Raw genomic sequence first — 22,157 nt, 5'->3', positions numbered from 1 at the left:
AATTATCTAATTAATTAATTAACTAATTAACTAATTAACTAATTAACTAAAGCTGTTGTTTGTTCGAAACTAACAAACTATTTGCATGTTAAACTAATTAACTAATTAACTAACTAATTATCTAATTAATTAATTAACTAATTAACTAATTTTTGTTTATCTAATTAACTAATTATCTAATTATTTAATTAACTAAAACTGTTGTCTATCCGAAACTAACAAACTATTTACATGTTAAACTAATTAACTAATTAACCAATTAACTAACTAACTAATTAACAAACTATTTGCATGTTAAACTATATGCAGTACGCATTACCTATTTAAAGTATCGGCTCTTTAAGAGTATTTTACTTTCAAACATTTAATTTATGATAAAAATATCAATGTTTGTAAGTAAAATTCAAAAAGTATTACAGTAATATTCTTACAAAAAGGGAGGGGCATAGGGCCATAAAATAAATATTTTTATTCAAAAAGTAACACTTTTTGAATTTTACTTACAAACATTGATGTTTTTATCATAAAATAAATGTTTGAAAGTAAAATACCCATAAAGAGCCGATACTTTAAATAGGTAATGCGTACTGTATACAATTTAACATACAAATAGTCTATTAATTAGTTAGTTAGTTAATTAGTTAATTAGTTAAGCAGTTAATTAGTTAATTAGTTTAACATGCAAATAGTTTGTTAGTTTCAGACAGACAACAGCTTTATTAATTAGTTAATTAGATAATTAGTTAATTAGTAAATTAGATAATTAGTTAATTAGTTAATTAATTAATTAGATAATTAATTAATTAGTTAATAGTTAATAGTTAATTATATAATTAGTTAATAGTTAGTTAGTTTAACTATTAACTAATTAGATAATTAGTTAAGCAATTGTCAAGTAAATAATAATTGTCAAGCAAGATGAGGGCAAAATTGGAAGAAATTTCTTATCTCACTTCTACAAAAAAAATTTTAATGGGACATCAAGCTGTCAGGGAGGTTTCTGCAACGAATTGTTACTGTTTAGGGGAGGTGAATGCAATTTCTAAACCTAAAAGGGAGGTCAGTGCAAATGTTAAAAATTCTCAGGGGAGGTTTCTGCAATTATCCCTACATAATAATATTTGGATACCCGAACCCGATTGGCAGCTCCAGTCAGAATCCTCCACAACTCCAGTTCGAAACTTTTTTCGGAGTCCCCGTGAATGACAGCGTTTTAGGTAATTGAGGATCGGTGTTGGATCATATACGGGAGCTTTAGGCTCAAACTACGGAAGCAAGTAAAACTAGAACCTAAGCCGAAGCAGCTGGGGTGAATGTATCGAGCCTGGGCAGGTGGGGAGTCTTTCTAGTCAATGATTCATGAATGTGGCCAATTCCAGCCTCTGTCCACAACCTTGACGTCCTTACTTTCATCCGCTGCTCCCGGCCCCAAAGCAATCAGTGTAACACGATGGCAGACTCTGTTATACAACTCCGCCAATGCCAAATGTATACGAACCACCAAACAACTCCACGCTTATACCATCACCTCTGGCCTCCTTTTATCCCCCAAGTCCACACATCTGCTCTCGCTTCTTGCATCAGCGTATGCGGTCGGTGGCCAAATTGTAGTTGCCCGTTACCTGTTCGATAAATCGCCTGATAGGACATTCTTCTCGTATAAGACCATGATAAGAATGTGTGCTGAAGATGGGTCTTCGCATAAGGCTCTAAAACTCTTCGCTGAGATGCTTGAATCGGGTCGTTACAAACCTGATAATTATACCTTTCCTTTTGTCATTAGGGCCTGTGGTGATTCTTTACTGCCTCAATTGGGTACTGCTGTTCATGGTTTAGCTCTTGTAAGTGGCTATGGTTCGGATACATTTACTGCGAATTGTCTGTTGGCAATGTACATGAATGTTGGAGATAGAGAGGGGGCGAAGCGGGTTTTTGATACTATGGGAGAGCCTACTATTGTCTCGTGGAACACTATGACCAGTGGTTATTTTCGAAATGACAGTGCCAAAGAAGCTTTGATGTTGTTTCGGAAAATGGTGGACAGTGGGGTGGAAGCTGATGCTGCAACAGTTGTTTCTGTTTTGCCTGCTTGTGGGTTTTTGAAGGATTTGGAATTGGGGAGAGAGGTGCATTTGCTGGTGGAAAAGAAGGGTTTAGGGAAGAAGGTGTCGGTGAGGAATGCCCTGGTGGATATGTATGTTAAGTGTGGTAAAATGGACGAGGCACGAAGTGTGTTTGATAAGATTATTGAGAAAGATGTGGTGACTTGGACAACTATGATTCATGGGTACTCCTTGAATGGTGATGTTAGAAGTGCTTTAGGATTGTGTCAACTTATGCAGTTCGAAGGTGTAAAACCTAATGCAGTTACTCTGGCTTCTCTTCTTGCATCTTGTGCCAATTTGCCTAACTTGAAGTTAGGTAAATGTTTGCACGGTTGGGCATTAAGGCAGAGAATTGAATCTGATGTAAACGTTGAAACTGCACTTATTGACCTGTATGCAAAATGCAAATGTATGAGACTTAGCTTCAAGGTGTTCTTTAAGACTTCTAAAACAAGAACTGTACCTTGGAATGCGATTCTTTCAGGGTGCATTTATAATATGCTTGGGGAAGAAGCAATAGAGCTTTTCAGAGAAATGCTTCTGGAAGGAGTGAAACCCAATGACGCAACCTTCAAGAGCCTCCTTCCAGCATTTGCAGTTCAAGCAGATATGCAGCAAGCAATGAGTTTACACAGTTACCTCATAAGATCAGGCTTTATCTTGAGAACTGAAATTGCAACTGGCTTGGTTGACATTTATTGCAAGTGTGGGAATTTGAAATCTGGTCACAGGGTCTTTAGTGGGGTCCCCTTGAAGAAAAGAGACATTGTTCTCTGGAGTGCACTTATAGCAGGTTACGGCACTCATGGGCATGGTGAAATTGCTCTTTCTCTCTTTTATGATATGGTGCAGTCTGGGATTAGACCTAATGAAGTCACTTTTACTTCTGTTTTGCATGCATGTAGCCATGCAGGTATGGTGGATGATGGTTTGAGTTTATTTAATTTCATTTATGGAAGTTTCCCTTTGTGTCTTCGTACCAATCACTACACCTGCATGGTTGATCTTCTTGGTCGTGCGGGTCGACTTGAAGAAGCTCATGAATTGATTAAAAGTATGCCTTTCCAACCGAGTCCTACTGTGTGGGGTGCTTTGCTTGGTGCCTGTGCGATACATGAAAATGTTGAACTGGGAGAGGAGGCTGCTAAATGGCTGTTTGCATTGGAACCAGAGAACACGGGAAACTATGTACTGATGGGGAATATTTATGCTGCTCTTGGAAGGTGGAAAGATGCAGAGAATGTGAGACATAGGATGAATGAAGTAGGGTTACTCAAATCGCCAGCTCACAGTGTAATTGAGGTAAGGAAACCTGTGTAGTGTCATTTGCTGTTAGATGCTTGGCTTAAAAAAGTTGCAAGGCTGCCACATCTTCAATGTTTGATGTGCCAACTGTTGATTTCAAATTCTTGGCACATTGAATGAATATAACATTAGATGATGAAGCATTTGTTGTTCTATGAGAGATTACATCGTTTTTCTTCGAGGCGTACGCAAAGGTATTACTATATACTAGCTAGTCATGCTGTTGTGCTTTGCTGATGAATGAAATTAATCCACCTTAAGCAGTCTAATAAGGACCATTTCCCTGGTGAGCTTGTGCGAAATTATTTCCAAGATGTTTGGCATTTTACAAGGCAAGCCAGATACCCTGACAAACTGGTTCCTTATTTGATTTAAATGAGAGAGATTTTGGGACAGTTATAGTCGTTAAGTTGGTCTTTTCAGGGCTGGCTTATTTAGAAAGATTGAAAGAGATGTACGTTGTCTACTTGACACCAAAGTTTACCGCAAAAATGGGTGCTAGACAAGCCATTGACTAATTTTTTCTCAGTCCGGAAAAATTGTGTGTCATTGGGAAAGACGCGAGGACTTAATAGTTTGTGTATTTTTATCAGAACACCTGCATGTGGGAGAAAGGATTGGTTAATTGTAGTTCTCCAATTGATGTGTAGAACATGCAAGGAAATTACTAAGGGGAAAAGTGGAGTTGCTTGAAGCCAGCAGCAAGAGAGAACAACCGTGTATGCAGAGTCTTTGACACATCGTTGGAAAACGTGGAATCCAAAATCTTTATCTCAAAAGTACATAAACCTAGAAGTGCCCTCTTTCTCAAGCAGAGAGAATCAAATTTGGATGGTTAACAGCAGCGATGAAAAGGATGATTACTGAATCTGAAGTTTTTAACAAATTCTCTCGTATGATAACATGTGCCAATTGTTTCTGTAACATTCTCCGGAGATCCACAAACAGATCATCAATTCATCAGACTTTGAACTAGCCTCCTTCAACAAGTATTTCCAATACTTCTGCTACTGGCCTATTCAAAACATGCCATGTGCCATGGATTAAGTTGATTGAATAGATAAAATGTAAACTACGCTATTGGACGGTTCCCCATATTGCTGTGCATATACGTGCGTGTGAGGAGTGAACGAGCCACAAACAACCAGTTACGAAAGAAAGGAATTACTAATATATGCAAGTAGTGGAGAAAGGTCGCTCCAAATAAAACGTACGAACCCCCATGGCCCTTTATCGCAGCTTAGGTCAACTGAAGCCCGGAATGCACTTGCAACATGGTCTTTTATCCTTCGATGCCCTTGTGGATTTTATATCATTAACATTAATGATGACTTATTATCAATTTATAGAAGGGTTATTATCACTTTACCCTCTTAACGTTTGGCGTCATTATTAATTACTCTCTTAACTTTATTTTTTAGTGATTTTATCCCAAAGCTAATGGTCAAACTTAACGTAGTTTATTAATTCAAGTAATAAGACATGTTTAATCTTTAAAATTATTATCATTTTATTCTCATAAACTATAACCTTATTATCAATTTATCCCATAGAGTTATTTTTTAGACAATTCATCCCACCATTAAACTAACTTAACAAGTTAAAAAACTTTAGAATATGCTACACTCTTTTTTGTATAATAAAAATAATAAAAAAATTTAGAGTGGCTCTTCTCTTATTTAGTATCAAGAAAAAAAGTAAAAACATTAATCTCTTTCTTCTTGACAATCTTATTAATATTGAAAAAATAGAAAAATATGGGAGTGAGATAGAGAGAGCTCAATTCTTTTTTTTTAATACAAACAAGAAAGAATTCAATATTTTTATTATTTTAAAATTATTTTACTTTTCTGTTTATTACTCAATTCCAATCCTAATCTCGAGGACATTAAAGTAATATGATAATATTAAATTCTTTCTTATTTTCTTTTTTGGCAAAATCTAATTTTCTGTCTCCTTTTCTTTTCCAATTGTTAATAAGTGTGAAAAATATTTGAGAAAACCCTTTTATTTTATGTTTTTTAAATCTTAGAGTGAAAAAAAGGATGAATAATTATTCCAACTTTTTATTTTAAATTATATATAAAAAGGTAAATTCATTTAAACATTTATGAACATACTTTTTAAATTAACAATAGGGTAAAATATTTAGAGAGTAAAGTGATTATATTACTATAATTTAAAGGAATAAAGTGATAATGACAATGTAATAATACTATAAAATAAAAGGGTATTTTTGTCAAATTTTTACTAACATGCTGAGTTGAATTATCTATGGGATGAAGTGACTAAAAGATACTATTAGGAGGTAAATTGATAATTGTAATATATAGTTTAACGGGATAAAGTGATAATAACCTTTATAGAACGCAAGGATTTATGATCTCTTTTGGCTAACGACAATTCTATCCGTTTTCGCTTCTTGAAACAAGTAGTCAGAGTTTGAGATTTGGCGGTTGGGGAGCTTATCCTCCACCCTGGGCTGCGTGGAGGACCACTGAAAATTAGATTGTCTTAAAAAATTTCTGGACAAAAAATCCTCAAACAATCATGTGGTGTAATATTATTATCGTTAGGAAAAAAAAAATCATGTGGTGTAATAAAACGCATGTATTTGGATTGAGAATTATTTGAATGTTTTTTGTATTATTCACTTTTCGGGATGGTGTATACGTTGGACTCAAAAAAAAAAAAGATGAAGGAAAAAATTTCAAGCCATGGATCATAAATTTGGGAACCATCATGCAAGGCAAGCTATATTCGCTAGAGTAATTATCGTTTTGCCAGAGCAAATTTTATTCAAATGCCAAGATTACCTGCAATCAATCGGCTCTATATATGTTTATTGATTTTTCCAAGATCAACTGTACACTAATTACTCTTTTTTCTTATTTTTTGTTATAGTCTGTCACTCTCCCCCCCTATTATTCTTGCTCTCTCTCTCTCTCTCTCACACACACACACATTAATTGATCAACTTTGTTTTTGCTTTAATCTTTTTTTATAGTACTAACTTTTTCTTTGCTTCAAGGAGCTATTTTTTTTTATTCAATTATGAAACTTTTATTTAATTTTTTTAAAATATAACTTGATTTAATTCCAACAAAATTTGATTTTAAATTATTTCTTTTATGATGTCATTGTAACTTAATTCTTTAGTATATTTAAAATTTTATTGACATGAAACATGCATTTTTTCTTTTGAATTCTACTTGATTATCATGCCTTTGAGGAGCTAATATTATTCAAAGTTTTATCATCTTTTCCTCTTTCATACTAGTCATGTAGGTGTTATTCATGTTTGTTATGTAAACCTTGATTACTATCAAATATTCATTTTCTCTAATAATTAGATGAAAGTAAATTTATATTACATTATCTTGTATATTCCATGAATATTGAAGGAAAAGCAAGCCTATTTTTTGAATTTATTTTGATTTTTGAACAATTGCTTATTTGGGTTTAAAAAATGCCGTGTTTGTAAAAATAAAAAAAAAAATCTTCCTAGTAAAAATTTAGGAATAGAAAATATATAAGAGCATGTTGAAGCAAAAGAATTAGAATAGGAGAAAATTTTAAAGTTAGATCCAAGTTATTAAATGAGGAAAATAATTGATGAATTAATGAAAGACAGAGTGATAGAGAAGAACAAAAGTAAGAGAGTAAGAATAGAGGAGAATATGCAGAGTTAATTGATTGAGCGTAATATTGCCATTTAAATAAAATTTGCTTTGTTGAGAAGATTATTGCTCTTCCAGTATCACCGGCCATAATATAATGAAGGATTATTGTAGTGGTTTACCTATTTAGCACACCTGAATTAGATTAATTAATCTTATCGATCTATAAATACATACAATTATAAGTATTTTATTTCTTGCATTTAAATACTTCTCTAAATTAACTATACTTAAAAAAAAAAAATCGTGATACCCTTTTAACAGGTACCCGTTAGCCATACCATATATAATGAAAACAAATAACGCTAGTAATTTTATTTGCCGATTGCCGACACAAATAGCTGAACTTGGGTTGGTTGGGTATGTATGACTTGCTGGTTTGCTTCTCCGCTGATTACTTGAGTTCTTTAATTTAATTTTTTTTTTCCTTGTTTGTTTCTTTCGGCAGGCGAGTCTTCCAGAAATGGACACCTAAGAGGTGATGATCTCGTGCAGACGATTTGGCGACTGCGTATCATATCCTTTTTTTTGAGTATTATAAATGAATGACGCATTTTCTCCCAAAGATCGTCCAATCAAATAGTGCAATTTGCTATTGATTTGAAATATGATCTTTCTTGGAAAGCAATCCAACCCCCCCCCCCCCCCCCGGCGGCGGTACTTGTAAGAAAAAAAAAATAGATTCAAACTAACAGAGAAAACAATACAATGGTTATCTAAATTAATAAAAATATTCATCCCTACAACTCTAAAAAATCACCAACAAAATAGAAAATTTAAAAATAATAGATAATTAAAATATAAAATATTCCAAACATTTGTTTTCGTCTTCTCTACTGCTTGAAAACTACTAATCCATTTTTTTTTATTAATGATGACAGGTTACATCACAACCAAATATGCAAGGTCTAAAAAACAAAAACAAAATAAGTAGGGTGCTGAAGTGGATAAAATTTGTGAAATAGGAAAAGAATTTTTGAAGAAAGACAACAAAATAAATTAGTAGAGTAAATGAAATAGTTGCACAAATATAGGAAATGGAAAAAATAAATGGAATATAGGGCTAAATATATAAGGCCTTGTTTGGATTGCCGGTTTCCGTCGAAAAATTATGTCGTTTTCTGTGATCACATTTCCCTATTATCTTTTTCCCTCACATACATCAAATCGCTACATGCTTGGATTGCTTGTTTCCGTCGGAAAATATTATCGTTTTCCGTGATCACATTTCCCTATTACCTTTTTCCCTCACATATATCAAATCGCTACAGTAATTTTTTCATGAAAAATGACGGAAAATGCAATCCAAACACAACCATGAAAAATCACGAAAAATGCAATCTAAACACAACCTAAGTTTATAAGTTGAGAAAAATAAAATGTATAATGACATGGGTTTCGTACTCTAACCTAAAATTTAAGTGCATTATATATATATATATATATGAATCCAATTTGAATAATAATAATGTATTGAATCCAATTTCCATTCTTCTCATCCCTCCAAATTTATGTCTCCTTGCCATTCTCAACCTTCACTCCTAGTATCACGGTCAAAAGTCAAAATTACCAACCCAAAAGGCCAAACTTTCCCTCCCAATCTAATGTTTGGGAATCGGGCAACACGGTGTTGACCGTACCAATTAGCAAGTACTTGTACTAGTAAGTTTACTATCTCTGATTTTTTTCAAAGAAATATGTTTATCTCAAGATTCTTTCCTTTTAGAAATAAAAAATTTTAAAAGATTTCCTTTTAGAAACATAAAAAAGGAAACAATCAACTAATCAGATCAAAGTGACAATACAGCGGAAGAAAAATAAAAAAAGGAAAAAAAAGGAAAAAGGGGCAATTACACAATTCTAATTTCTCTCTCTACATTCACTCTTCCGATCCAGGGGAAGAGAGAAAGAAAGCAATCATTTCCATAAATCCATCAATTAATAGGAAATTTGAAAAGATTCTTTAAAGATATTCATTGAATTTCATTAAATTTCTCCCGAATCTTGTATATTTGATTGATTCGTTTTTAATTAGGCAAAGGAAAGTTATTAATTATTAGAGGAGGAAGATAGACAGCCCTAGATGGTGTATTAAATTAGCAATTAGGGTTTGAAAGGCGGGATAGATTTTGGAAACTCAATGCAGCGGGAAAGTGCAATCCGCATCGGATTGAGCGAGCGAGAAATCGGGATCGTCGGATTCTAGCGGTGTAGGAATCCGATTGGAATGTGGGGAGCTTTTGATACTGTTTATGCGGAAAAATTGTTAGGCATTAGGAAGAAGGATCGAGATACAGCTGGTGGCGGTGGTGGTGCGGCTTCGGCGTTGGAGGTAGAGGGAATAGGAAAGGGTTATTTGGTTGTAGAAAGAGGAGAGGAGGTTGTGTTGGAGGAGGAGGTGGCGGAGGGGCTCCGGGGAGGAAGATGCAGCTGCACTTCTCACCTAGCATGAGAAGTATAACGATATCGAGCAGCAGCAACGGCACTGCGAATGGAGGATTTGGTAGTGGTGGGGGTGATTTGATGAAGATCAAGCTTGCAGCTCGCCACATCTCCTACCGCACCCTCTTTCACACCATCCTCATCTTAGCGTTTTTATTGCCCTTTGTCTTCATTTTAACTGCCCTTATTACCCTTGAAGGTGTCAACAAGTGCTCCACAATCGGTACTAATTTTCTCTCCAATTCTTTTTTGGCATCCTATTTCTTAATCAATGCCTATTGTTTCCTTCTATTGATCGTGATTGGTATTTCTAACCGCACTACTTGGATCAGGGATTTACTTCTGTTTGCTATGGTGGATTCTTTAATTTTGTTTCTTTTTGGCGTATTATTTGTTTGTTAGATTTTGTTATGATATGTTCTGCTTTATGATGACATTATAGCGCCACAGTTCGTTTTGAATTATTAGTTCCAAATTTGGATTGCTGACATATGCCTTAGAGTTGCCTGCATGGTTAGAAAATTGTATCAATTTAGCTGCAGGAGGGATTGCATCTCTTGTTTAAATCCTCCAAGCATCATGGCAAGGTGATTGTGCATGGGCTTGGCGATGTTCTTATTACCAAATTTTCGCTTTAACAAAAGATTCTGTATTTTTTGGATAAATTTGAGTCTTGCTGATTTGGAGATTCTGTAGAGTTTGTCTCCATATTGTGTAGTAGTCAGTATACAAGTGCACTGGTCGGTGTATTGTCAACCATTTGAATGACATTTTCCCGTCTTGTGCATGACTAATTTAACTTTTATTCTCAAATAAGCTATAACTAACTTATTATCCAATGAAGCTAAAATTTGTCCGAGGATATTATTGCAAGTTTTGCTACATCATCTTCTTCTTTTCTGTTTTATATATCTGGAGTGTCGCATCCTGACTTCTTTGCACACTTTCCATGCTTTTGTTTCTTCACCTGCTTAGCGTCTCAAATTCTCTCTCCTCTTGTAAAAGTTCTGTTCTTTTCTAGTCTTATGCTGTAACTACTGCTGGATGGGTTGCAAGGGTACCAGTTTGGTTCTTTTTATATGTTCCCACAGTCAAGCTTTTCAATTTTATTTTAGTAAGATGAGCTTCATTACAAATTTGAAGGAAGGAACTTGTAATGAGCAAAATTGTGGATCAATTTCTCTGAAGCTTCATTACAAAATTGAAGGAAGGAACTTGTAATGAGCAAAGTTGTGGATCAATTTCTCTGAGTGTTCTGTTGTGTATATGATTGCATTTGTAATTGTTTTCTTTGGCCGTTCCTTTTTTCTCTTTTTACTTAATGTGTTAGGGCAATTCCACTATGTCAACTCCCGTCTTTTGGTATTGCAAATGTACATGATGGATTGAGGAGTCATGTTAATCTTTTTGTTTTAATTTCATTGTCAGATTGTCTTGGCAGGCGGCTAGGGCCAAAGGTTTTTGGCAGAGCTGATGATTCTGGGGTAAACAATATCTTTCAGTTTGTTGCATAGCTTCTATTGCAGCAATAAATGTGATTGCAAGTAATTGTTGTTCAACTATCCATTTATTTCTTCATTAGCTTTGACTTTGTTATTATTTCTGGGTGAGCAGAGGCTGGTAAAGGAATTTGTTAAGATTCTCAACCAAGTAAATACTGAAGAAGTCCCAGAACGTCTGAAGCTTCCCGATTCCTTCCGCCAACTTGTTTCTGAAACAAAAAATAACAAATATACAGCAAAAGAGTTTGCTTTGATCTTGAAGGGAATGGTATGCATCCTTCTTTACTTTTAGCCCTCTACACATATGCTTTTTGGTCAATTGCGCTCATAGTGTATATGGAATTCCTCATCCAATAGATGTTCCAATGTTCCGTACAATTGTTTAAATATAGGTGGTTATCTATTTGAAAATTATATGTGCTTTTCTGTGCTACTTGAATGGTGTTTTGTGTTTTTGCAATGTGTGTTTTGCTGTCAAGTTGGATTAACCATACTCTAAGATTCATGAATTGATTCTCTTTTCCAGCCTGAGGGAAGAACAAAGGGGAGTACGATTTGGTCAAGCTTGTTGTAACTGGTTGAGATTGCCTTGACATGCTTGTTTGTAAATATTATGCATCTTTTACTGTTTGAGCTGAGATGCTCCGTAATGTTAAAAGTTTTATAAATTCTTGTTGATGGCCCGTTTTTCTTTTATAAATCACTAAGTTAAGTCTTTGTCTTTATTGTGAAACATACCACCTGTTTGGTACCTACAAAGGAATGGCAATGATAATGACCCCTTAATGACAATGGGTTTTGATCAAAACCCCCTCAATGGTATTCCATTGTTTGGTATACACATCAATAGGATTAGGTTCCAGAGTTAAATTTCTTTTTTCTGATTTTCTCCTCATCTTCTTCCTACCCTAAATCATCCAACCTGCAGAAACATGGACGGCTACCAAGAACTACCAATCAAGCTTTTACCAAATCTACCACCCCAGCATTTAAACAAATCATTTGTGACCAACCCATGGTGAACAATTGGCCGAGGCAAATTTCTAACCTGTTTAAGCATTTAAAACCCATCCGCAAATTCTAACCACATTCATCTCTACAGCCAAAGGTTACAAGCAACGAAAAATGGCATCGGTCTACAGCTGCAAAGAGTGTGGAGCCAATCTAAACCTCCACACAATCCATCTCTACCCACCAGACTTCTATTTTGAGGCAAGGAATAAAGGGACTGTTTCTTTTGCCATGATTGACTTCCAAATTCAGCTTCCAGAAGGAAAACAAGTTCGTACCCTTTTTCGAGACAGTCAATTACTGGGGCATCCAATGGAATTGAAATAGGAGAGAGATTCAAGACCAAGGCTTTAGGGATCCAAGTTGATCTCTGTTGGTGCCGTCTGCCACCTTGTGGAAGAAGAGAGAGGAAAGGATCAAAGTTGTAGGGGGAGGCCTAAGAAATAGGAGAGAGAGGAATGGCATGGAGAGATTGGAAAAACGAGATGGAAAGGGGGACGAGGATGGAGACATGGAGTAAGGGAGGAAGAGGAATTGCCGGAGTTGGGGTGTGGGTGAACCACAGGAGATTGGAGAGAAGGAGTTTATTTTATTTTGATTTGGAATTTTTGTTGACAAAAAATGCAGGAGAAACGGTAATGGACTGAAAGTCCCCACTTTGCTTGGTAATGAGAAAACCCATAGAGGAGGCTCTCGAAACCGATAAATTTATTCCGATAGTAATCTTCCAAACATCAACAATCACTTTTATTAACCCTTAAAACCCATTCCTTGGTCTCATACCACTCAACCAAACGGGTGGTTAATTTCATTAACAAAATGTAGGGCACAAAGTGCTCTAGTTCTGGGGATATGGTGTTCTACTATATTCAAAATTTTGTGTATGTTTAGTTGTTCCAAGGAGAATAGAAATCCGGGATGATAAATACTTATTAGAATTTTATATCCACATTGTTTTCAAATCGTAAGCTTAATAATCTAATTTCTGTGCCATTTTTCTTTTTTCTAGATGGAGAGATTGGAAAAGGAGATCAAGGCAGCAAAGTTTGCTGAGCTCACCAATAAGCATTTTGCTGCCAGTTCGGTTCCAAAAGGCCTTCACTGCCTTTCTTTGCGTTTGACAGATGAATACTCCTCTAATGCTCATGCACGAAAACAATTGCCTTCTCCTGAATTACTTCCTTTGCTTTCTGACAACTTGTACCATCATTTTGTGGTGTCAACCGATAACATTCTGGCTGCAGCAGTGGTGGTTAATTCTACCGTTCAGTCTTCTCTAAATCCTGAAAAAATTGTTTTCCATGTCATCACGGACAAGAAAACATATGCAGGCATGCATTCCTGGTTTGCGTTGAATCCTATCTCTCCTGCTATTATTGAAGTAAAAGGAGTTCATCAGTTTGATTGGTTAACTAGAGAGAATGTTCCAGTGCTTGAAGCAGTGGAGAACCATAATGTGATTCGAAAGTATTACCATGGAAATCATGTGGCTGGGGCCAATCTCAGTGATACCACTCCCAGAACATTCGCGTCAAAATTGCAGGCTAGAAGTCCCAAATATATATCTTTGCTCAACCATCTCAGAATATATTTGCCTGAGGTAGTCTTTTCTTGCTACTTGCATATTTTTTGTACGTCTACAGTCTTTGATATACACAAAATACAGAAATCCACTTTCTCCTCCCCTTCCCCACGCCTTCTCTGTCTCTCTGTCCCAATATATATCTTTGCTCAACCATCTCGGAATATATTTGCCTGAGGTAGTCTTTTCTCGTTACTTAATATTTTTTGTATGTCTACAGTCTTTGATACACATGAAATACAGAAATCCACTTTCTCTTCCCCCTCCCCACGTTCTCTCTTTCTCTCTCTCTCTCTCACACACACACACACACGTGCAGCTGCACTGTCATATCATTCCACAACCTGCAATTAGGTATTGTATTGTTCATATTTTTTCCTTTATTTAGAAGAAGTTGAACTAATTTTTAGTTTTTATTTATGAATGCCAGTTAATGCTCTACTTGCCCTGTCCTAATGATGAATTTTGTGAACTTTAAATGAGAAATGATATTGGTTGCCTGTAAGTATATTGGCATAGAAAGCTGAATGACCTTAAACTGTGGGCAAACTTCAGTACCCTTTTTAAGCAATGGAAGCTAATGGAAAATTATGTGAGACATCCTTTGGTTTCTTTTGTCCTCCAGTGCTCTTATGAAATATTTTCTGTTTTTGTGTAGCTCTTTCCAAACCTCGACAAGGTGGTTTTCTTAGACGATGATGTCGTCATTCAGCAAGACTTGTCACCTCTCTGGGATATCGATCTTCATGGAAAAGTCAATGGAGCTGTAGAAACCTGTAAAGGTGAAGATGAGTGGGTAATGTCTAAGAGATTCAGGAATTACTTCAATTTCTCTCATCCCCTTATAGCAAAGAATCTGAACCCTGAAGAATGTGCATGGGCTTACGGGATGAATATTTTTGACTTGCGTGCGTGGAGACAGACAAATGTAAGAGAGACTTATCATGCGTGGCTTAAGGAGGTAGGAGGAGCTTGTGTGCTTCTAAGGGACTTGAATGCTTTGCATCTATTGCACTTATGTGATTTCATATTATGAGAACTTTTGAAAAATAAGCAAAATCAAAATAAAAAAAATAATCAAGATTAAATTTTAGGAATTAAAAGTTGAGTTATGCGTAGATGAATTTAGTTGTCAAGTTTGATTGCTATTTGTTTTGCAATTCCCTTTGATGCCTAGGGTCATCATATTATTTTTTTGTGTGCAAACTTAAGTTCTGAAGTTGGGTTGAAATTAGAGTACTGCTTTATACTTCTGCCTGCTTTCTGTAAACTTATGTTAGATTATTGTTATCCTGTACCCTAAAGTTAGATAAATGTTGTCCTGTAACCTAAAGTTAAGTTGTTGTCTTCATTGTAATTTGGATGTTAGTTGATTTTCGGCTTCCATGAAGCCAACACTAAATGATTCCTATTGATCTGGTGCCTTGGCAGCCATAATATCTCGCTGCCCCTGTTTTAGTTGTTGGCTAGCATGAGGAGGATATGGGGGGCTTAATATGCTCTTATCTAAAGTAGCACAGCGTTTGAGCTTCTTTCTGTTGTTAAAAGTGGTTAGATTGGTTTAAGAAATCTGATAAGAACTGGGATTGCTTTCACAATCTTAATTTTTTTCAAAGAATGTGTCTTTTGTTGTTGCTGTCTTGCATTGTTTATCAAGTGTCAAAAACTTTTGGACCTTGGTATGCTATGATAACTGTTTCTCACGGAAATGGTGGGGTATTGCAGAATCTGATGTCAAACCTAACACTGTGGAAGCTAGGTACTTTACCTCCTGCTTTAATTGCATTCAAGGGTCATGTTCACCCAATTGACCCCTTCTGGCACATGCTTGGCTTGGGGTACCAGAACAAGACCAACATTGAAAATCTTAGAAAGGCTGCTGTAATTCACTACAACGGCCAAGCAAAGCCATGGCTGGAGATAGGTTTTGAGCATCTCCGACCATTTTGGACTAAGCATGTCAACTACTCCAATGACTTCGTCAGGAACTGCCACATTTTGGAGTAGAAGTCCACTGATGAATTGCATCGAAAGCAAAACATGGGATGGAAGCTGGAAAGAGAGTAGTTTTTCCTAAGATCGTTGCTCGGCTTTGAGAAACTTGTTGGTATGCATTTGACAAAAAATTTGGACTGGGACACAATTTTTCATGGAAGCGACTGGATTTTGCTGCTGTCCTCCCTCTACCGAACAAGGGCCTGCGTTGGCATGGGTTTGAGATTCATTCTTTCATGTATAATAGCATTTCGTGATCTATTCTTTTTGGTTGCACAAAGGACATTATTTTTGACCTCCTCGATAGGCCTTACCTGTGTCTAATTGCTAAGAAGGAAATAATGGGAAGAAAGGGCGTGGATGGAAATGTGACTTAATGCCATTGGTTGTACAAATTGACCGAGAAGGAATCTAGGGATGCGGCCCCTCTTCCAGGCTCGCAGTTTGGCCCCATTAGGCATAGGAATGGAATTTTATTTTCTTTTTCCCCCTCTTTACTCCTCATTTTTATTATCTATGTTAGTTTGCTGCCGTTCACCGACTTTTCCCCCCCCCTCCCTTATTGCGATTGTTTTATCGTTATGGTGACTTTAGAGGTAGATTCCTGAGCTTTGCTCAGATAGAGGTTCCCTTGAGCAAAGGAACTACTTTAGGTTACATTACATGTCGGTTCTGGTTTTGTACAATTCATGGATATTGTTGAAATGTGCAGAAAATTCTTTTTCATTACCAAGTTATTGAGTTTTTATTGTTGTTCTGCGATTTGGTACATGATGATGTTTGCTTGAATTGGGAGCCACATTTGATTTGCCTTTGAGTTGAATACTATACCATGTTTCTGGATTAGGTGACGGATGTGATATAAAAGAGAAACAAAAGGAAAAGGGGGAAAGGATTCTTGTTTTAGGATATGCTTAGTTGGCGATGACAAGAAAGGCATTAAGATTTGAGAATATAGATATAATAAATAAAAGAGTCTATTCCCATTTCTGATACGTCGAGCTTTTGGTGTTGGTGTATGGCAGCTATTTCAAGGCCGCCGTATTCGGTTAGTTTAAGTAAAATCCACTGAGGAGACAAAGGTTGAGGATGACTGACTTGGTCCTTTCCAATTGAAAGAAAAGAAAATGGTTCGGTGTAATTGCTGTTCTTAATTAAATACAACGGCTTTCTTTCTTTTCTCTTGTTTTTTTCCCGCTTATCCAAACCTTATTAATTATGTATCTTCTCATTTGTTTAAGTGATTTCCTACCAAAACAATTATATTGTAATTTGAATTTTATGATTATCGTGCCTCAACTAAATGTCACCTTTCTAACCACGGAGGAAAGTTCAAAAAAGAAAATAAAAACAAGGAAAATGAGACTGGCATTCAGGGCACAGTTGAAATCTGCCATCATATATATGTTGACATCCTTATGCTTTCTTTCCCTGTGGATTATGGGAAGGGAATATACGCCTTTATTTCATTAGTATAATTAATTAAATGATATCGGGAAGGCAATCCTTTTCGCAGATCGTTGAATTATTTTAAATAAATATTTTATTTGTATCATAAATATATTTTTAATTTATTTTTTTATATTTTTAATTATTTTTTATTTTATATATATTACGTCACACACAAAAAGTGTTACAGTAATTATTTCAAATAATATTTTAAATAATTTTTTTTTCCAAACACACTCAATATGCAAATGTAGCACAGTGCAGAGTTAAAATAAAGCCATAATCTTGAAAACAGAAAGTAGACGCAGTGTATTATTATTGTTATACTCTTTCCCAACCCAAAAAAAAAAGGAAAAAAAAACTAAAAAAGGAAAATATGTCGATTTTTCCACAGACTAAGGAGGATTGGAAGGAGAAGACAAAGGGCACAAAAGGATGGATGGATTCATAGACCATAGGTTTAGAAGACTTTGAAAACTCCGAAACAGCCTCGTCTCTGGGCATTTCTTTCATCTCTTCCTCTTCTTGAGACTTTTCATAATTATTATTTGTTAATTAATCGAAGATTATTTTACTATTAATTGCGTTACACGCATTGGCTGCTCCCCTCCTCCATTGGCTTTCGGTGCTTCAACTATTGAGCTTGTTGGCGAATAAGAGAGAGAGGACACAGATCAGTTCTTGAGCCAAGTAAGCCCACTCAGATACAATTATATCTAATCTTCGACTAAGAGATTAATTAATTTAATTTGTGATTGATTCTTGATCATCCCAGTTAGTTGAAGTTTGACTTTTTTCGATTGATTTGCATTTTGGAGGTGACCCCAGTTAAAGATTTGCGTGGAGATTCTGTTTGAAGTATACCTCGCACTGTGAGTATTGTCTTTGCTTTTTTTTCCCCCCTTATTTTGCTCCTTGTGTATAATTTTCTTCCTTTTCACTCTCTTACTTGATCCTTTTTGTGTATAATTTTGTGGATTTAGATTTATTCGAGACAGCCTAAGTTGGGTTTATGTCTGTTTCTTTCGCAGCTCTTGATTCAAAGATTGATGCTTTTTCTTTTTATTTTTTTTTAGAAGTTGGTTGCTTGCTTGTGTAGATGGTATGTAATTGTCGTTATGGATTCCAGTATTCGTTGACCTTTTTCGTCTCCTAGCTTGCAAATCTTGATGGCTGATATTCTTTTCTGCTAAACAGCTTTTTTAAAACATTAAACGTTTATTGTTGCTTCCCAGAAAGTGAGGATTTGGATGAGTTCTATAAATCATTGTGGAGATCCAATTTTCATTAATCAGTTGGAGATTTTGCATAAAGGACTATTTGTATATTGGAGATTGCCCAGGGCTCTAGTCAATATTTTGGGTTTCGATGTCTAAAGTCTCTGAGATGGTAGAAACGTCCGCAGCTCCAGATCAGCTGGATATCAAGTTTAGGCTGATTGATGGATCGGATATAGGCCCCAAGAGTTATCCTGCTGCTGCTAGTGTGGCGACCTTGAAAGAAAGCATCCTTGCTCAATGGCCTAAAGGTAAATTAGATCTTTGAATTGATTTTATTTTGCTCTGGTTATGTCTCTTTTCTCGTTATTCCTGAGCATGCTTGGTTCATTGCTAGCTATAAATTTCTCCCTGAACGAGTGTCAAGACAGTTTTGTCCATGGACTAAGATTTGTACAAGGCTTGTTCTTGGCCTTTATGAGTTGAATTTCATTTAATTTGGTGGAATCAGTTAGTCTGAAAATATGCGGTTTGAAATTAATGGTGCTGCGAAGCTGCCATAGCTAGATTTATCTACAAACTTGGTGCCTTGAGTGGTATTTCATTAATTGTCAATCATCTTAAGCTTTGGTAAGTGTTGTCTGATTGTTTCCTCACCAAGAAAAGATAATTATATGGTAGTTTTCCCACTATCTGGTTGACATGCTAGATTTGGCTCCTAAAATAAGCAATCATTTACAAACATAAGGTCAAAAGACAAGGACAATAAATGGTTTTCACATTTCCACTCCTTCAGATACTGAGCACATAATTTGCCATGGGGCCTTTTCTCATTTACTCACTTCCACAGGAGTATTTGAAAGTATCCATAACAGTTGCTCAAAGTAGAAGCAGAAGTTGAACGAGTCCTATCCATTCTTCGCTTCTGGTTGTTTGAGATTCTGGCTGAGATAGCTACCAAGCATAATTAATGAATAAATTATTAGATTAAAGATAACGAGGTTGCATTGCTCTTTTTCATTTGAACTTGTATTTTTCTTGGGAATTTTACATTATCTTGTCTAGAGACTGGAAATTAGATTCGGTGGATGATTATTAATCTCCATGGTGGAGGCTTTTGGAATCAGGTCCTTTAAAGAATAGAGAGTCTTGGGCATCTACTCCCCTCTTTGTCTAGGGACTTCTTGTTGAGATGCTTGTTGTTTGTCAACCCTCCTTTCTGATTGCATAGATAGCTGTTAATCCTCCCATGTTTCTCGAACTCTCGCACTTCTTGATATATTAGCTTAGCTTACACTAATAATGATATTCAGAACAACGTTTCATTGCCTTCTTGTGGTTATCAATAGAAAGCTAGTTATTATTTCTTAGAGAGGCCTAGGAATCAGGCACGGCTGTAGTTATTTAATTACCGTCACTCCTTATAAGTTTCAAAAAGCATCAAGAAAAATCAACGCCAATGTACTTCAAAATTTTCGTTGTTAAATGCACCTGTGTCTTATCCTTGCTTATTTGGAAATAACAAGAATGACATTAAAGAGGAGATTGAAGTTCTTGTTCACCGCGAGAACCAGATTCCTATGATGGATTTTTGTAAATCACTGTGTTTCAATAAGTTATTTTCCAGTAAAGAATTCAGATACACCATAACATTGACTGAAGATATTGTATTTCTAGTGGTTATCGAATTTGCATTCTGTGAATGATCCTTTTCTTGCTACCATTCTTTTATGCCTTATTTAAATACATCGAAACTTAAAGCTGCTTGGTAAGCACTTCAAATGTTTGAGGAAACATTATTTTACTGAAAACTTTGTGGATGCGGCAATGTGCATGATGATGCTGAAGCTACAAGTTGATCTGGAATCCAATGTAGCTTAGAATTGAAAATGATGATGATTGGGTGTAATGAGCAATTTAAGCCATTCTTGAGTCAGCTCTAGATGGAATGCTTGTCGATTCATTTGGTTTATTGCTTTTGACAATTTGGGTTCCACATTAAGCCAGCCATCCACGTCTGTGTTTGTGTAACAGATAAGGAAAATGGTCCTCGGACAGTGAAAGATGTCAAGTTAATAAGTGCTGGAAGAATATTGGAGAACAGTAGAACAGTCGGGGAATGCATGAGTCCATTGTGTGATGTCCCTGGTGGAGTTACAACCATGCACGTTGTTGTTCAACCACCTCCTCAAGAAAAAGGTCAGTGGCTCATCTGGAAACCACTGCTACATTAGTCTTAAATGATGGCGTATTTTGAGGTGCTGATCAGTCGATGGGACGAAAAAAAGAAGAAGAAGATTGTTTGCTTGCTTCTTCCTCCTCCTTTCTTTTTTTTCCCTATTCCTTTTAAAGTGACAAATTTCACTTCAAAAGGATCTCTGTCTGGATAATTGAAGTTTGGCAGTTTTCTCTTATAACAGAAAAGGTGCCAAGTGACCCCAAGCAGAACAAGTGTGGTTGTGTCATATTGTGAGAATCGGCTCTTAAAGCAGCATTACACTCAGGTTGGTAGGGCCTTGATTGATTCTATTTATAACGTATTTTCATGTTCTGCAAAAATTTATTTCAATCTTGCTGTTGGTTCAGACAGACAGAGGTGGAGAATGTGGATTTGGTAGAATAGAGAGTGAGGTCAAGGGGATTGCTGACCCAAGTAAGGTTGCTGTTGTTGAGTCCGATTGAAAACTCCAGGCACATGTGTCACCATATGAGTTTCTGCACTTCCATTTTCACTTCTTTTGTTGTTCATCATCCCACAGTCCAATTACGTAATCATGGCTGCAATTCATCAATTGAAAATTGTTGCTTCAAATAAATGCCTAATGTGTAAATACTATACTGTAACTCTCGTTCAATTCAGCAGCTTAGCCTGGGCACTCAGTTGTGTGCCTTGTGCTTGAAAGTTGAAACTCAGCCGTGATGTAATTAGTGTCAAAACTCGCATTTTTCTTTCTTATAACTGTACCAGGTGGCGAACCTATATTATATATATATCTACACATGGAAGAAGCTGGATTTATGCATGTTCCTGTTGTTCGGGTGAGATTCTTAAAATGATGATTTAGCTAGCCCCCTATTAGATCAGATGTTCTTTTATGCATGTAATCGAGACCCAGATTTCATCTAAGAATGTGAGGAATTGACTTGAAGAAAATAAGTGAAGAACTCATATTGATTTTCTTTAAAAGTTAAAAAAGAAAGACTACTACTGTTTTCAGTTTTTTTTTTTCTTTCTTTTAGCAATGATACTTTCAGACATATGGCTGTTTCAAAGCTGCCTGAAATGCTTCTGCGGAAGAATGTAACCAGTTCGGTTCATACCGCGTAGGTCCCACTTATTGTCCTGTTCTCCTTGCCCGTCGTCGTTGCGGTGGGGTTGTGGGCTGATTTCTAACAATTAATCATTTTCTTTCCCACCAAGAAAAATAACTCAAAAATGTTATCCTTAAAACTAGTGATCAGAAAAATATCATAATGCCCCTCCCTGCGTAGAGTAGAATACCCTGATGCAGCAGCACCGCGTGCATGACAATCGTAAGAAATTTGTATAATGGTCACTGGAAATTTTTATTTTTTCAATTTAGCCCTCACCTTTTCCACTACGAACTGATGCGGATAAGTTATCAAATTTGCAGGATTAATCGTACTTCGTTCTACAACACATAAAAAATTAAGAATATGATTCAAGCAAGCCAAGCCAAGCCAAGTGTGAGGAACTATAAAATTTTCTTTTTGAAATATAATTAAGTATTAATTTTTACATTTATAATACAATGGGTTTAATTCATGTTTATGTTATTCAACGAAAACAATGTGATTAACTTTTTAAAAAAATAAGGATGAAATACTATTATATTTTTTCTCGTACA

General features: G+C 35.8%; 3 protein-coding genes across 8 annotated transcripts; all 3 read left to right on the top strand.

The window, feature by feature from the left end:
• Nucleotides 1-1,234: 1,234 nt before the first annotated feature.
• LOC113753700 (pentatricopeptide repeat-containing protein At5g39350-like) lies at nt 1,235-4,270 on the top strand. The gene has a single exon (XM_027297925.1). It carries the CDS (start codon nt 1,353-1,355, stop codon nt 3,423-3,425), a length of 2,073 nt encoding a protein of 690 aa, XP_027153726.1. The 5' UTR covers nt 1,235-1,352; the 3' UTR covers nt 3,426-4,270.
• Nucleotides 4,271-8,908: 4,638 nt separating this feature from the next.
• LOC113751311 (probable galacturonosyltransferase 14) lies at nt 8,909-16,355 on the top strand. The gene is made up of 6 exons (XM_027295269.1): nt 8,909-9,755; nt 10,961-11,016; nt 11,147-11,302; nt 13,055-13,645; nt 14,286-14,588; nt 15,353-16,355. Exons 1-6 carry the CDS (start codon nt 9,515-9,517, stop codon nt 15,632-15,634), a joined length of 1,629 nt encoding a protein of 542 aa, XP_027151070.1. The 5' UTR covers nt 8,909-9,514; the 3' UTR covers nt 15,635-16,355.
• Nucleotides 16,356-17,446: 1,091 nt separating this feature from the next.
• LOC113751312 (membrane-anchored ubiquitin-fold protein 1-like) lies at nt 17,447-21,321 on the top strand. Of its 6 annotated transcripts, none has more exons than XM_027295275.1 (6): nt 17,447-17,761; nt 17,900-17,943; nt 18,307-18,599; nt 20,323-20,487; nt 20,709-20,792; nt 20,879-21,321. In XM_027295275.1, exons 3-5 carry the CDS (start codon nt 18,440-18,442, stop codon nt 20,759-20,761), a joined length of 378 nt encoding a protein of 125 aa, XP_027151076.1. In that variant the 5' UTR covers nt 17,447-17,761; nt 17,900-17,943; nt 18,307-18,439; the 3' UTR covers nt 20,762-20,792; nt 20,879-21,321. The 6 variants fall into 6 exon arrangements, with proteins under 6 accessions (XP_027151076.1, XP_027151075.1, XP_027151071.1 ...); XM_027295274.1 differs by having other exon boundaries at nt 17,448-17,761; nt 20,866-21,321; XM_027295270.1 differs by having other exon boundaries at nt 17,450-17,761; nt 20,875-21,321.
• Nucleotides 21,322-22,157: the final 836 nt, after the last annotated feature.

Source organism: Coffea eugenioides, chromosome 11 (assembly GCF_003713205.1).
Source record: "Coffea eugenioides isolate CCC68of chromosome 11, Ceug_1.0, whole genome shotgun sequence".
NCBI classification, from domain to species: Eukaryota; Viridiplantae; Streptophyta; class Magnoliopsida; order Gentianales; family Rubiaceae; genus Coffea; species Coffea eugenioides.
Note: the sequence above shows the minus strand (reverse complement) of the source record. Positions and strands in the feature narration are given on the sequence as shown.

Excerpts from the sequence above, each read along its gene's own strand:
- LOC113753700 (XM_027297925.1), top strand. The coding sequence starts at position 1,353 with ATGATTCATGAATGTGGCCAATTCCAGCCTCTGTCCACAACCTTGACG.
- LOC113751312 (XM_027295275.1), top strand. The coding sequence starts at position 18,440 with ATGTCTAAAGTCTCTGAGATGGTAGAAACGTCCGCAGCTCCAGATCAG. Across the intron at positions 18,600-20,322 it reads CCTTGCTCAATGGCCTAAAG|ATAAGGAAAATGGTCCTCGG; the intron begins GTAAATTAGATC and ends TTTGTGTAACAG. Across the intron at positions 20,488-20,708 it reads ACCACCTCCTCAAGAAAAAG|AAAAGGTGCCAAGTGACCCC; the intron begins GTCAGTGGCTCA and ends CTCTTATAACAG.
- LOC113751311 (XM_027295269.1), top strand. The coding sequence starts at position 9,515 with ATGCAGCTGCACTTCTCACCTAGCATGAGAAGTATAACGATATCGAGC. Across the intron at positions 11,017-11,146 it reads GCAGAGCTGATGATTCTGGG|AGGCTGGTAAAGGAATTTGT; the intron begins GTAAACAATATC and ends CTGGGTGAGCAG. Across the intron at positions 13,646-14,285 it reads TCAGAATATATTTGCCTGAG|CTCTTTCCAAACCTCGACAA; the intron begins GTAGTCTTTTCT and ends GTTTTTGTGTAG.